General features: G+C 37.6%; 1 protein-coding gene across 3 annotated transcripts in view; it reads left to right on the top strand.

Moving 5' to 3' along the window:
• RTN3 (reticulon 3) overlaps positions 1–17009 on the top strand; it is a 61483-nt gene that overhangs the window by 22921 nt on the left and 21553 nt on the right. Inside the window, exon 3 of one of the 3 annotated variants that reach the window (XM_027581279.2) lies at positions 832–3183. The exons of the other annotated variants lie outside the window; for them this stretch is intronic. Coding sequence (XP_027437080.1) covers positions 832–3183 — 2352 coding nt within the window. The remainder of the gene's footprint in view (positions 1–831; positions 3184–17009) is intronic. 3 annotated transcript variants of the gene reach the window in all.

Here is a 17009-nt window from a genome sequence, read left to right on the forward strand (position 1 = left end):
AGATTTAATTAATGTATTACTTTTAGAAGGATATTTTCTCTTTTAAAAGGATTTCTGGCGTTAACTCTTCTTAACCACAGAACAGACCTTACCAGTTTGCACAGTTCAGTGTTGGTTAAATTGGCAAGTTGGTGCAAGAGATTTTGGAGCAGGCCAACCATTTCATACTCTTTAGTTTAAAATGAGGCCGTCTGTACCTGAGACCAGTCTTCCCTGTGGATAGAATAGAATAATTCTAGTCTGATTCTTAGGCTCAGGAGGGATCCACTGTATCTCCTAAGAATCAAAAGCACTGTGGTCACTTTTTTTTTCCTTCTCAAACTGTCAGACTATAACAGTGGATTTGTAGAAACTCTGTGTACTGAATTATGCAGCTTACAGATGAGAACATATCAGTACTTCATAATATTGAGTTGTTATATATGGATTACATTGAATAGCTCTACCGGGGGGCGGGGGGAGAAAAAAAATTTCCCCAGTTTTCCCAATCTCATTATACTTCTTTATGCTCTACTTTTACAATGGAAAAAGTAGACTGAAAACTATTTGTCATGAAAATTTTTTGTCATCTGCAATTTGTGGCATGATACAGCTTTTCTGTTTCACTCTTGGCACTTTTATGCATGTTTTATAGGTTAATTGTTGATCATTGTTTTGTTACATATTTACGTGTGTGTATGTATATATACATCGTGTGTGTGTGTGTGTGTGTGTGTGTGTGTCTATATATATATGTAACTTGAAAAATGAAAAGCATGCTGCTTGGCCTGACTAGCTAATGTGTGATTGTACCTGGTAAACAAACTTTTTTCTTTCAAATTCTGACCATAGAGGGATTGAGGTCTCTTTGCTCTGATGAGCCACCTTCAGAAATTATGACTTCCTCCCTTTTTTCGTCTTCTGAAATGCATAACACTGACCTTACAGTACTACCTGGAGAAAAAAGCAAAGTGTTAGGCAGCCAGCCTATTTTAGCCAAAGAAGGAAAAGACTATTTGGATCTCCTAGATGTGAAAAAGATGGAAAAGCCTCAAGGGACTAGTAAAGACATAGCATACTCCCCAGTTTCTGTTGGAGAAGGAGTTCAGTGTAACCGTCCTTCCATTCCGGTCAGTTTCCCTGATCGTCCTGCTTTTCTCTCAAAGGAAGTTGGTCTAATGGAACAGCAAATAAATAAAAATCAGGAGTCCAAGAGCCCAAATGAGGTACCAGGTACGGATGATAAAACTGACTTGGATGTTGATGACAAGTTCACTTTGCTAACAGCCCAGAAACCACTCACCCAGCAGCCTAAGGCAGAAGGCATTTGTACATATTCCTTATCCCCATTTGAAGTTTCAGGAGGTGGTATTATTGAAAAGGATTCCCCTGAGTCACCATTTGAAGTAATTATTGACAAAGAAGCATTTGACAAAGAATTTAAAGATGCGTGTAAGGAGAGCACAAATGATTTTGGTAGCTGGGCAGTGCACATTGATAGAGAATCATCTGCAGACATTTTGGAGTCTAATGACAAATTATTTCCACTGAGAAGTAAAGAGGCAGGGCGTTACCCAACCTCTGCGTTGCTCACTAGACAGTTTTCGCACACAACTGCAGCATTGGAAGAAGTGTCTAGATGTGTGAATGATATGCATAACTTTACTAATGAAATATTGACTTGGGATTTGGTTCCCCAAGTGAAAGAAGAGAGCAATAAATCTGACTACACAAAAACTACAGGACTTGATATGAGTGAATATAATTCAGAAATCCCAATTGTAAATCTTAAAACTAATGCTCACCAGAAATTTTCTGTATGTTCTATTAATGGGAGCACTCCCATCATTAAATCAGCAGTTGATTGGGCACAGGCATCTCTCCCACAAGAAAATGCTGTCACTGAAAAACCTATGCCAGACTGTCTCCATTCCACAAAGGAAATCAATATCAAAGGTGTGGGAGGCAGTGTGCAGAAACAAGATAACACACTTTCAGAGTTACCTGGATCTCCTTTTGAGAAAAGTGTCTCTTTAGGTTCTGAAGTGGCCACTGGGAAAGTGGTCTTACCTGATGGCCACGTGAAAGGTGAAATGAATTGGCAGAGCTCTGTGTTAGGAGAAGCCACAGAGGCTGATAGTTCTGGTGAGTCTGATGACACAGTAATAGAGGACATTACAACCAGTATTTCATTTGAAAGTAACAAAATTCAGGCTGAAAAACCTGTTTCCATTCCAAGTGCTATTGTAAAAAGAGATGAAAGAGAAATCAAAGAGATTTTCAATTGCGATAGGGAAAATAAAACATCTGAAAACTTTGAAGGGCCAGTCAGTGGCTCTGAGGCAGCGCAAGTTCAGCCTGATATTCTTGAAAGGAGTCCAGCTGGTGAGGCAGCATGTTCACAAGTACCTGATCTGAATGGCATGTCAGAAGAGGTGGAGCAGTCGGGTAGAATGAGTGAAGTTGAAAAGCCTGTTGCAACCGAGAATCGCAAACTTTCTTCAGCTTTGTCTCCAAGTGTTCTTATGGAGACAGAATTCTCACTAAATGTGACAGCCTCTGCCTATTTGGAGTCATTACATGAAAAAAGTGTTAAAGATGCAGATGATTCTTCCCCAGAGGACCTGATAGCAGCCTTTACAGAAACCAGAGTGGAAGGAATTGTAGATAAAGGTGCAGGAAATGCCTTTCAGGCAACATCAGAGAAGACTGCGGACTTTAAAACAACTCTTGCTGTGGAAGTCTTGCATGAAAATGAATCAGGTGGTTCTGAAATTAAAGACAGAAAAAGCAAACGCACTGAACAAAGCAAAGAAACTAATGAAAGTATGGTTCTAGATGTTTTCCCTGCCCAAGGTACTCCAGCAGCATCTCTTGACTTAGAACAGGAACAGCTCACAATCAAAGCCCTTAAGGAACTGAGTGAAAGGAAGGTTGAGAAGTCAGCTTCTGTACTGGATAATGTAGAATCTCCTCCTGAAAAAATACTCAAGCAGACTTTCACATGTGATCCAGAATCTTCTTGGCTTCAGAGATCGTATGATGTCCTAGAACACACAGAAGTTAATACTGGATCTGATCTTGGGATTTCCAGGAAGCCCACATTTAGCAAAGAAACTCCTAGGGTAGATACTATTTCGAGCCTTAGTAAGACTGAAGTGGTAAACAAGCAAGTCCTAGCAAGACTTCTCACAAACTTCTCAGGTAATCATTTACATTAGAAATACTACATGTGATTAATTCTGCTGTGATTGATTACTTATCAGAGTGTCATTTTTCTAAGTCTCTGATTTTATATCACCAAAATTATGGCTAGAATAAAAACAACACTGCATAATGGGGAAAGGTAGAATTTTTTTTCGTGGTTGCCTGATTTGTTTTTCTTATACAAATATAGACCACTTGTTAAAATTTTCTCCTTAAAACATTTTTTATGCTTCAGGTTTCTGGTTTTTGGTTTTTTTTTTTCTCAAGGTTTTCCTTTCCTTACAGGTTGGCCCTAGAGCAGTTGCTGCGTTAAGAATATCATCAGGCATTTATTTATTCACAAAGCTTACTTTTAAATCTCCATAATAGTAGCACTGCTTAGCACTTGGGTTTTTTGCTTTGGGCCTTGTGAAATCTATTTAGCAATCAAAGATAAAGGAATTCCTGCTGGGAATGACAGCAAATGAAACTTTTAATTAATTTTGATCTTATACTACAGAGATTTTATGCTCTGAAAGTAGGTAACCAGTATTGTATTGTAGTACTGTTTTGTGAGTATTGCTTAAGAGAAATCATGCATTCTTCCACTTTGGACCCTACTGAATACTCTTCAGGCCAAATTTATTATGCCTATTATACTAGAAGCCTTTTCCTTTGTCTTCTCTTTATTTGAATGATTACTTTTCTTGAAATCAGCCTTCAGTTAAATTACTGCAAATGCTGTCTGTTCTGGGATCTTGGAAGGGGTAAGAAAAAAAGGACATTTAAAGGCTTCCAAAAGGGACCCGCAATCTCTAAGATCTGCACTCACTATACGGTCACTCTTAAGTGCTATGTAGGGGTCTATGGTTTTCCAGGCTTCTTTGACAGTAGATCCCTTTTTTCAAATGAAATCATATACAGAGTTACAATATTTAAAATAAAAATAAGATTTTTTTGTTAGGATAAACTTATAAAATTGATTATACCATTTCCTTTTTTTTTTTTCTATAAACATTTTATTATGCACAGAATGGGGAGGAGGTCCAGCCCTTAGCAGCCACTTTTCTATCCTGGTGGCAGCCAGAACGCTGCTCAGCTCCTCCTGCTGCAGTGCCTCTCAAAAGGAGTGAAACCGCACACCTCTCGGATCTTGTCCTGCACTGATGAGATATGCTTAGTTAGGTGCTCAGTTAGGTGCTCATGCTCGCAGCAGTGCCTTGGCTTGTTCACGTTCTTGGTCACCTTGTGGCCCTTGTTGAGGTCCATGACCATGGGGTCTGCAGAGCCGTGGCTGCAGCTCTTCAGCTGCGGCAGAAGGGCACCCTTTACTTTTTATTTCCTTACTGAAGACCACATGCAGATTACTTAGTCTTTCTAAATTTTAATCTTTAAAATAGAGATAATTGGGCGCCTGAGTGGCTCAGATGGTTGAGCGTCTGCCTTCGGCTCAGGTCGTGATCCCAGGGTCCTGGGATCGAGTCCTGCATCAGGCTCCCTGCTCCTTGGGAGCCTGCTTCTCCCTCTGCTTCTCTCTCTCTCTCTCTCTCTCTCTCTCTCATGAATAAATAAATAAAATCTTAAAAAAATAAAATAAAATAGAGATAATTGTGCTTACCTTCTAATAATATTACGGGGATCAAATGTGGACATGCAGGTAATGCAGTGCTTAGCATATAATAAATACTCATTTAGCACAAAGTACAGGACCTGGCATGTAGTAGGTACTGGATAATTATTCATTGTTAAGTGAATGAATTGTTCAGTATCAGTGAAAACATTGAGACTGTTTTATAAACTAAAAAATTTGAAGTGGCAGTTAAGGATAGCTGTTACACTCTAGTAATTGAAGATTGCTGAGCTTGGATTGAGGAGTGCTGAATTTTCATTGTTGCTTTACAGCATCTAGAAGGCTTTGAACAATTAAGTTATGTCACCTTTTGGGGCCTCAGTTTCCTTATCTGTAAAGTGAGGATGTTGAAGGAGATGATCTTCAATATCATTTTAATAATACGATTCTCTGACTCTGGTATATTCTAGGTTTCTTTGTGAGTTGTTGTCATAATTGTTGCAGGTTGTTCTTTTGAATGATAAGGCATATAGGAATTAGGCTACGAGAACTTCAGTGTCTAATTTTGGCAAATTCCTGCTTTAGTGTGACCTCAGATAACTCACCTAACTGGTTTGGCATCTTCCTTTGTTAATATGGTAATAATTATTTTGTCCTGCTTTATAGTGTTGTAGTAAACAAAGTACTGTGTAAATACTAATTATTAGTAATTCTTAACTGAGTTATTTAATCTGTTGTGAGAGGTGAAATGGGCTATGGAAATTTAGGATGTTTGTCACTGGCCAAATTCTATCATTAGTAGACATTTTTAGATGCTAATTAAAGACCAGTATAATGAGACCAAGAAGCTAAAAGGTCTTCCTTTGCAGGCTTCAAAATAGAAAACCTTTTTAAATTGTCTTACTTTATGAATAAATGTTTTAAAATATAACTACTTCAGCAAAATACGTCAGTCTCTAGTTCTAAGTAGTACATCTGAATAGTCTTCCCTTTAAAGTAAAACCAGTTCTGTAATTAGGTTCTGCCTAAAATTGTTGGGGAAAATAGGCAAAAGAAACAATGAAAAATATTAATGGTATTTTTTCTTTTGCTGTCTTACGGTATATTCTATACAAGTTTGTAATGAAGCATAAGTTTTCATTTCCTTTATGATGATACTATAGTTCAATAATTATGGTATGATCTATGGTATAACTAATTGTTTGGGGAAAATTTAGATCCTGCTCATATATAGCTAATTGGGTGAAGACAGGTTTTTGGATTTTAGTATCCAGATTGGCAAGAATGCAAGGAAATAGGCAGGTATATATTTTGGTGATAGGTAGATGTAAGTTTTTACAACTTTTCTGGAAGGCATTTTGGCAGTATGTAGCAAGAGTCCTAGAATTAATCTAGCAGTTTTGTTTCTAGAAATTTATTCTAAGGAAAAAAAATTATGTGCAAAAACAACTACAAAGATGGGGGTTTTTTGTTTTGTTTTTTAAAGATTTTATTTAGAGAGCTCTAGCAGAGAGAGAGGGAGAAAGAGAATCTTAAGCAGGCTCCATGCCCAGCACGAAGCCAGGTTCGGGGCTCACACGACCCCGAGATCACAACCTGAGCCAAAATCAAGAGTCAGATGCTTAACCAACTGAGCCACTCAGGTGCCCCTACAAAGATGTTTTTTGTAGTGCTGTCTAAAATATTGGCAGGTATCTCCATGTCTTACTACCTATCTGTGCAATCGAATTTAATGCAGCCATTGGAGCTGTTACAGCTTGTTTGGTTTTTTTTAAGAAATGGAAAAATATAGAAAAGTACAAAAAGATACATACTCGTATTTCTTTTTTTTTTTTTAAAGATTATTTATTCATGAGAGACAGAGAGAGAGAGAGAGGCAGAGGGAGAAGCAGGCTTCCCGCTGAGCGGGGAGCCCGATGCGGGACTCGATCCCAGGACCCTGGGATCATGACCTGAGCCGAAGGCAGACGCTTAACCATCTGAGCCACCCAGGCGCCCTCGTATTTCTTTATGTAGAATTAACTTCTGTGAATTAACATTAATGGTCATATTTGCTTCCAAACTAAAGAACCCTTTGATTACCACCTGACCCACTTAACTCCCTTCTTCCCTTCCCCAGAGGTAACCACCATCATGGACCTGATAAATCCTTGCAGCTTGTTTTAAATGTATGTGTATGTAGTATTGTTTTGTGTTTTCAGACCTTTATTAATATTACCATCTTTGTTATGCAACTTGTTTCATTCAACATTAGGGTTTTTTTTTTTAACTCTTTCCACATTGAAATATATAAAATTTGAATTAAGTGAACAATTTATTCATTTTAGCAGCTATACATACAGTAATCCATTTTATCTATGTTACTTCCCTTTTGATTAGGATGTGGATTATTTTCCATTTTTTATGCTTACAGACAGTGCTGGAGTTAACATCCTTGTACTTGTCTGGTTTTACACATATACAGATATTTCTCTAGGGTCATAAGTGCCACTGCTTATCAATTTAACTTCTAGGAATGTGCATTATTTTTCTAGTTATTGTCAATTTGCTGTCAAAGTTGGAGTTCCTGCTATTATGTGAAAATGTTCACAATTCTTTTTTTTTTTTAAATAATCTCTACACCCAATGTGGGGCTTGAACTTACAACTCCAGGATCAAGAGTTATACATTGTACGACTGAGCCAGCCAGATGTTCATAATTTATTAATAAAAACTATATTATTGAACCCCCCAGCAGAGCTTTTGTTATATGATGAATGATTACAGTAGGAAAACACAAGTTAGAAAAGAAAGTATTCAGAATAATTATTAAAAGTGAATCTAGGGGCATCTGGATGGCTCAGTCAGTTGATTGAGCATCTGACTCTTGGTTTCAGTTCAGGTCACGATTTCAGGGTCATGATATTCAACCCCATGTCCGGCTCCACGCTGAGCATGGAATCTGCTTAAGATTTCTGTCTTCCTCAATCTCTGCCCCTTCCCCCACTCATGCTTTCTTTTTTTTTTTTTAAGATTTTATTTATTTATTTGACAGAGAGAGAGAGCAAGCACAAGCAGGGGAAGCAGCTGGCAGAGGGAGAGGGAGAAGCAGGCTCTCCGCTGAGCAGGGAGCCCAACGCGGGGCTCAATCCTGGGACCCTGGGATCATGACTGGGCCAGAGGCAGACACTTAACCGACTGAGCCACCCAGGCGCCCCCTCTCTTTTTTTAAAAAAGAAAAGTGAACCTATACTGGGGTGCCTGGCTGGCTTAGTCAGAAGAGCATGTGACTTTTGATCTTGGGGTCATGAGTTTGAGGCCCATGTTGGGTGTAGAGATTATGTAAATAAATAAAACTTGAAAAAAAAATTTTTTTTGATATATCTATATGTCCATACACAGTGAAGCTGAAGTAAATTTAAAAAAATAACATCACAATGGTTTTTCTTGCAGTATGGTCAAGTGAGCTTTGCTGGAACTGACCTTTCTTGCATATAACTATATATTCTGGACAAAACTGGAAGAAAAAAGAACTGAACATACTGGAAAATGAACAATTAGGCAGATTCTGAAAAGGAGCTGACACTTTTAGAAGAGATAGCATGGAATGTGTTCTCCATTTTAACTGCTTTTAGCCAGATGACAGGCTGAAGTTGGCACTTGGCAGGTTGGCTAAAACTTTCATGGAAAACTTGTAAGAGGACAGAATTTGGGTCAGCCACAGCCGATTCAACCACTGGAAAGGGTTGGAGGAATCCTGGAAGGGAGAAATCCAGAGAATGAGAACCTAAAATTCTGTGTACATACTCTATGTACACCTCTGTTTAATCCTTGAACTACACATGTGCATGGAAGACTACAAGCAGCTCAGCTAAAGAGAAAAGAAGTGAACTGAGATGTTGCCCAAGAGACAAGAGTTTGCAGTTTGGATCCAGCCAAATTTAACTGCATACTGAAACAAATATTTATTAGCACTCTCCAGAGGAATATAATGGAGTCCAGAGTCCATTATGTACAACATAATATTCACAATGTCCAAGATATGCAAAACTGCACATTTTAAAAACCAGGAAGATATGACCCAAACTGAAGAAAAAAGACAATCATTTGTTAGAATTGGGAAACGGGTTTTAAGGCAGCTTTATAATGAAATAAAGGAAAATACACTTGAATGAAAAGAAAGGAAATCTCAATTGAGAAATAGCAACAAAAAAGAGCCAAATGGAAATTCTAGAACTGTAAAATACAGCAGCTGAAATTAAAATTCACCAAGTGGACTTAATAGCAAAATGGAGATCACAAAGGGAAGAGTCACTGAACTTGTTGATAGATGAACAGAAAATTATCCAACCTGAAGAACAGAAAGAAAAATATATTACTGAACCTCAGGGACCTTTGGGACATTATTATAAGATCAGAGTCATGTAATTGGAAGTTTCAGAAGGAGAGGAAAATGAGAGAAGAATGTATTTGAAGATAAAATAGTAAAATTTCTCAGATTTTATAAAAATACATTTGCCAACTAAAGAAGCTTAGCAACCCCTATTAGGATAAGGACAAAGAAAAAAACATACCTTGGTACATGTGTCAGTGGTCCCCAAGACCACCTTCAGGCTCAATGATTTGCTAGAAGGACTCACAGGATTCAGAAACTGTTATACTTAGAGTTACCAGTTTATTGCAACAAAAGGACACATTAGAATTGGCAAAGGGGAAAGGCACATGGGATAAAGTCCAGGAGAAACCAGGTCCAAGCTTCCAGGTGTCCAGTGGAGTCACACAGGGATGCCCTTAATTTTCCCATCAGTGATGTGACAACATGTGCAGTGTTGCCAACAAGGGAAGCTCGCTCAGTGTTTGGTGTCAGAACGCCACGCAGTGCCCACATGACTGATCTCAGCTACTCAGACCCCCCCAGAGCAAAAACAGATGTTTGTCATAAATCACATTGTTAGGGCAAGCTTACCTGGTCACACTGGTACAGCATGGCTCAAGTCCTCAGGCATGCAAAAACACTTATCAGCCAGAGTATTTCAAGGTCTCAGAGTTCACATCTCCCAGGAGCCAGCCAAGGGCCAGTCCTAAAGACAGACCTTTTTTTGGCCTGTGCAGGGTTTGAGCATTTTAAGGCCTATTGAGTTAACCCTTTCCTACACGGTATTGTAGTTAAATTACTGAAGTCAACGATAAGGAGAAAATATTAAAAGTAGCTAGAGAACAATGACACGTAAAAGGGAATGACCATTATAATTAGAGCTAGCTTCTTACCGGAAACGACAAATGCCAGAAGACAGTGAAATAACATAAAGTGCCAAACAGGGAAAAAAGTCATTGACCCAGATTTCTTTGTTGGACAAAAATACCCTGCAAGAATGAAGGCAAAATAAAGACATTATTAGATGTAAGAAAATTAAGAGTTTGTCACCAGAAGATCTGCACTATAAGAAACACTAAAGGAAGTTCTAAAGATTAAAGGGAATTGATACCAGATAGAAACTCAGACCTTCCGGGAGGAAGAGCATTAGAAATGCTAAATATCTGAAACAATATTAAAGATTTATTTATTCAGGGTGCCTGGCTGGCTCAGTCCTTAGAATATATGACTCTTGATCTTGGGGTTGTGAGTTCAAGCCCACATTGGGTGTAGAGCTTACTTGGGGTGGTGCGTGCTGGGTGACTCAGTGGGTTAAGCTCCTGACTCCTGGTTTCCACTCAGGTCATGATCTCAGGGTCATGAGTTTGAGCCCCGCCCACATCGGGCTCCACACTGAGCATGGAGCCTGCTTAAGATTGTCTCCCTCTTCCCCTTGTCCCCATCCCTGCTCACGCACACACTCACTCTCTTAAAAAATGGGGGCAGGGGAGACTTAAGTGAACTCTATCAATGTTAGTGAACTAAACACTACAGTCAGTAGAGCGGCAGACTACATAAACTGCTAGACCCAACTATATCCTCACTATAAAAGGTGCACGTTAAAGACACTGAGAGGTAAAAATTAAACAGATGGGAAAATATATACCAAAAAATATATAAATGAATACCATGCAAAAGTTAAGCATAAGACAACAAAGGGTGTTACCAGAAGTGAAAAATGATGTGCTGTCATGATAAAAGGTCTCAAGAAATCTTCATAGTCATAAATGTGTATGTGCCTAGTAACAGCTGCAAAATACATGAAGCAAAATTTGACAGAATTAAGGAAAGAAACAGGCAATTCTAAAGTCATAATTGGAGATTTTAATACCTCTTTCTCCGCAATTGATCGACCCACCCACACATATGCATACACACACTGAGCACCACAATCAATCACTCTGACCTAGATAATATTTATAGAGCACTATCCTACAATGGCAGGATACACACTCTTTTGCAATTAGACAAGAAATACATTTACCATATGCTAGACCATTAAAAAAAAACAGTAAATTTGAAAGATTAAAAACATATAAAATCTGTTCTAAGACCATAATGAAATTAGATTTTTAAACAATAAAAATAAGATACCTAAGAAAATTCCTAAGTATTTGGAAATTAAGCAGGCTACTTTCACATAATGCATAGCTCAAAGAAGAAATCACAGGAAAAAAATTTTATTGTTTTAAACTGAATGTGGAAATACAGTATATCAATCTTTTGGAATGCAGTGCTAAAAGGGAAATTCATAGCTCTGAATGCTTGTATTAGAAAAGAAAAATATCTGTATTCAGTGATCTAAGGTTTCAACTTAAGAACTTAGAAAAAAGGGCAGCTGGCTGGCTCAGTTGGTAGAGCATGCAGCTCTTGATCTCAGGGTTGTAAGTTGGAGTTCCATGTCGGGTCTTTTAAAAAAATAATAGACTCTTTTCAAACAAATCTAGAAAAAGAAGAGCACCAGAGTAAGTAGAAGAAGGAGATATTAAATAAGAGCAGAAATCAATGGAATAAAAAAATTAACAAGGCCAAAATTTGATTCCTAGAAAAGATCAACAAAATTGATTTCTTGACTGATCAAGAAAAGAAGAGAACCAGAATACCAATATCAAACATGAAAAAGGGGTTACCACTTCAGATCCTATGGATATTAAAAGGATAATAGAATATTATGAGCACGTTTATGCCAGTAAATTTATCAACTTAGATGAACAAACTCCTTGAAAAATACAACTTACTGAAACTAACACAATTTCTGTTAAATTCATTATCAAAAATCTCTCACACAAAAACGTTCAAGTCCAGAGTTTTACTGGCACTCTTTCAAGCATTTAAGGAAAAAGGAGAGAACACTCTCCAACTCTTAGACAAGTCTGTAGTAATACTGAAACTGGACAAAGACCTTGCAAAGAAAATTATAAACTAATACCCCTCATGAGCATAATAAGATGAGAAATCCTTCACAAAATATTAGCAAATCAAATTCAGCCATGTATCTAAAGGTTAATGCTCCATGTCTAAGTACAGTTTGTCCCAGGAATACAAGCATGTTTTAAGACTGCAAAATCCATCAGCGTAATTCACCACATTAATACAATAGAAAAACTGTGATTATTTTAGTCAATACAGAGAAGGCATTTGAAAACTCTTAACATCCTTTTTCTGATAAAATTTTCAACAAACTAGGAATAGAAGGTAATCTCAGTCCTAATACATGACATTTATTGAAAACTAAGCTGACATACTTAATGCCAAAATATTGAAAGCCTTCCCCTTGAGATTAGGGGTAAGGCAGGAATGCTCATTCTCACCATTTGTATTCAAGATCACTGTGGAGGTGCTACCATTGAATTATGACAAGAAATAGAAATAAAAGGAATAAAGATTGGAAAAGAAGTTGTTAAAACTGTCTTCATTTGCAGTTGACATGATTGTTTAAACAGAAAATTCTAAGGAATTTATAAAACAATCACTAGGACTAATAAGTGGATTTAGCAAGGTTATAGGATACTAGGTTAATACACCAAACTCGATTTGTTATGTACTGGCAGCAAATCATCAGAAAATGAAATATTTTTAAAATTTCTTTTCCTCAGCTAAGATAGCAGAAGAGATGATTTATTGTACACCTGTTACATTCAGCCACAAATGAAAACAGTTAGTCCCGAAAGTCACAAGTCCTGGGCAAAGGACCAAAAGGGACTGTTTTGTGTGAGCAAGGTGGGTCTCTCATAGGTCATCATGATCAGATGACTGATCATGGATGGTGAGGGATGTTCTAGATCCATTGAATCATGCTCTAGAAAGTAGGCATGCAGTCCAACAAATTGTACCAGAATCCCTGACCTCTGGCTTTCCTTATTTCTGCTCCTGTGACTTCCATGGGTGCACATGCTAGTGGTTTACTTGTGGTTTTCTTTTCCGAAGCCTCAGCCTGCACATTTGCTTCTTCCTCCACTTGGTTCTCATGGTGCAGAGGTTTCCAAGAAGATGGTGCTAGAGCTAAGGGAGACCAGAAAACAAAACTTTAAAACACAGCATCAAAAGCATAAGATAGGAATGAATTTAACAAAATAATGTGCAGATAAGTCGTCTATACTCAAAACTGCAAAGAGAAGCTTACGAATGGTCTGAGAGAAAAGCTATGCTGTGTTCATGGATTGGAAGCCTCATTATTGTTAAGATGTCAGTCCTACCCAGATTCATCCGTGGATTCAATTCAAAATCCCAGAAGGATTTTTTTCTATAGAAATTGACAGGCTTATTCTAAAATGTCTATGGAAATACACACAACCTAGAAAATCCAAAGCAATTTTGAAAAAGAACAAAGTTGGAGGACTTGGAATACTCACTTCAAGACATAAAACTCCAGTAATAAAGACGTTGTGGCACTTGCAAGGGAGTCAACAAATAGATCTAAGATACAGAGAATTCAGAAAAACTTACCACAAATTTAGGTACTTAAATCAACGCTTTAGTTATCTCATAGTTGTCATGGATCAGAAGTCTGGGCACAGGTTAGCTGAAGTAAAGTGTACCCTGGAAATAGCAGGTGTGAGCAGGATTGTGATCTTATCTCAGACTCAGGGTTCTCTTCATGGATTGCTGGCAGAGTTCAATTCCTGGACATTCTAGGACCAGATCCCCATTTTCTTGCTGGCTGTGGGCTGAGGATCATACTCCGCTCATAGTCTCATAGCCCTCTCCTAGCGTGGTAGCTTACTTCTTCAAAGCTATCAGGAGAATTTCTCTCCGGTCCACTACCAGATGTCACATAACAGATACAAACACAAGAATGACTACTGTCCCATCATATTCACAGGTTCTGCTCACATTGGGGCAGGAGGAAGTATTATATAGGACCTCTAACCAGTCAGCAAGAGTCTTGGCAGTCATCTTAGCATTCTGCCTTACACAGTCCCTACTTCACACGATATGCAAAAAATTAATTTAAAATGGATCAGAGACCTGAATATAAAAACTAAAACTATAAAACTTAGAAGAAAGCACAGAATATTTTCATGAATTGGGGGCTTAGGCAAAAGTTTTTTACACCATAGAATGCACTAGCCATAAAAACTCGATAAATTAGACCTCATCAAAATTAAAATCTGCTCATTAAAAGATGCTAATAATAGGCAAAGCATTGACTGGGAGAAAGTATTTACAAAACATGTCTGATGAGGGACTAGCATCTATGAAATATTAAAAACTATATTTCAACAATAAAAGGACAAACAATAAACTGAGCAGAAAAGATTCTGACATTTCACAAAAGAAGATGTACAAATGACCAATAATCCAGTAAAAATGTGTTCAGCAATGGAGTCTTCCCAGAATTAAAATCAAAACATATCACTGCACATCCACCCAAATGGCTGAAATTAAAGACTGACAACACATAATGTTGGCGAGGTTGTGGAACAACTTAAATGCTAATAAATTATTGGTAAGAATGTACAAATACTCTGGAGAAAGGTTGATCAGTTTCTTACCAAACTAAACCTGCAGCTACCCTGTGACTTTGTAACTCCACTATGGAGAAATGAAAAGTTTGTATAACTGTTGTTAAGTTGTTATGTTCATAGCAGTTTTAATCATCATAGCTGAAAACTGGAAATAGTGAAGTTGTCCATCAACAAGGGAGTAGATAACCTGTGATATAGCTAGTTACCTTTTGATACTTGCAGCAATATGGATGATTCTCAAATTATGTCAAGTGAAAGAAGCAATACAAAAAATTCGTACTGCATGATTCCATTTAGGTGAAATTAGAACAAGCAAACTGATCTATGTAGGAAAAAAAATCAAAGCAGTTGTTACTTCTTGGGATGTTGGCTAGATAGAAACATGAGGAAACTTTCTGAGGTGAAGGTAATATTCTGTGTTTTGATGGAGTTACATAGGTGTATGCATGTCTCCAGAATCAGTGAATGTATTATGTATTTTCATGTATATAGATTTTACATCAAAAGAAAAACAGTAAATATCGCACTTCAGCTGAAGCTGAAGTAGATTTCCTATTTGTGATTTACTTTGAAATACATTTTAAAAGAGTGAAATGGACTAATGGACAGATATGAGGGATAGTATGTATTTTTGTACAGATTTCCCCTACTATCCAAATTAGAGCATTCCTATAAAACTTCGATGAACCAAAATGGAAAGTATCCCCCCCTTTCCAAAAGTTCACATTAAGCCACTTTGCTTTTACGAAAGACCTACGTTAGTACCAGTTTCCACCTGAAAGAAATCCAAAGAGGATTTTTGCTTTTATGAAAAAAGCCACGACCACACTAATGTAGGTTTTTTTTGTAAAAGCAAAGTGGCTTAATGTGAACCTTCGGAAAGCAGGGGATACCTGTATAGTAAAACATCAGTAGATAGTGGTGATGGTCGTACAGTAATGCGAATGTGCTTAACATCACCAAATTGAATACTTACAAATGGCTAAGATGGTAAATTTTATGTGTATTTTACCATGATAAAAAATAAAAGTAAGACAGTAAAATTGTAGGTAGTATTTATATGGGTATTCACTCTGAACTCTTCAGCTTTACAATATGTTGGGGGGAAATAAAGCAGGGGGGGAGACAAGCTGTTCCAGTTACACAATAGATTCGTATTATTTCCGCCGGGGAAACAATAGAGCTGCTAGGGAAATGGAGAGAATAAGATCTCAAAAGTCAAGAGTATGTGCATGACCTAACACTTTATTTTATTTTTAAAATTTCTTTTACTTATTACTGACAGAGATTTTAGAGATTGTCAGCTTTTTTAGAAGAAGAGAATTTTATGTCATGTACTGTTCAAGTCTGAAGCCACAGCACTTACCTGTATTGCTTACCAGATCATCAAAGAAGCTCCAAGTCCAAGTATATCAATAACTATGGCAGAAATAGTGTGCCATAACCTGATTAGCATGGAAGGTAGAATTAGAAATAAATGCGTGCAAAAGGCATAAAATTACTTTTTAAATTTGGTTTGGCTTTTACCATTATTAGCAATTAACTAGTGCTTTGTTCAATTTTAGATTGGGTCTGATGTCTTCTGCAGACTTAGTTCAGACTTTTTTTTTTAAGATTTTATTTATTTATTTGACAGAGAGAGAGTGGGAGAGCAAACACAAGCAGGGAGAGTGGGAGAGGGAGAAGCAGGCTTCCCGCTGAGCGGGGAACCAGATGGGGGCTCAATCCCAGGACCTTAGCATCATGACCTGTGCCGAAGGCAGATGCTTAATGACTGAGCCACCCAGGCGCCCCAGACTTTTCCTAATTGGAGAATTTAGTAGTTGTCTAACATGTGCAAAGAATCAGCCAGATCTAGAAGGGAAAAAAAGAATAGAAAACTAAAATCAGAGTTTTGTGTCTATTCCATCATGATTCAGCACTGCATTTATTATCTTTGATTATATTCTCTAGGTAACTAAGTTCAGAAGTTGACATTTTCAGATCCACCTAGCTATGTGTATGGAGAGGTAATCAATGCTGTTTTGTGTGTTTTATAAATCTGAAATCAAGGGCAAAGGGAATTTTAGGTTATTTTAATGAACGAAAAACTATTTTTTCTTGACAGTCTGAGGAGTGCTAGTTTGAAAGGGATTCCTACAAATTTCTTTGGCCCGCTGCCAGGTGCGTTCATGGCCGAAGGCATGTGCATCTGTCTTTGACAGTAACAGCTCTGTGTTCTGTAGTGATCCTGTGCCTTTTCGAAGGGAATGTCTTCGGTTAAGGGTAAATCTGTAGCAGAGCAGACTATTAACCCATTTCAGCAGTAACAAAATTTGGATCTGAATATATAAACACATTATCCAGTATTTTTTAAAACTCAAAAAGTGGCTTTATTTGTTATGAGCTATTAATGTAAAAGTAATCAAAGAAA

This window comes from Zalophus californianus, chromosome 11 (assembly GCF_009762305.2).
Source record: "Zalophus californianus isolate mZalCal1 chromosome 11, mZalCal1.pri.v2, whole genome shotgun sequence".
Lineage (NCBI taxonomy): Eukaryota > Metazoa > Chordata > Mammalia > Carnivora > Otariidae > Zalophus > Zalophus californianus.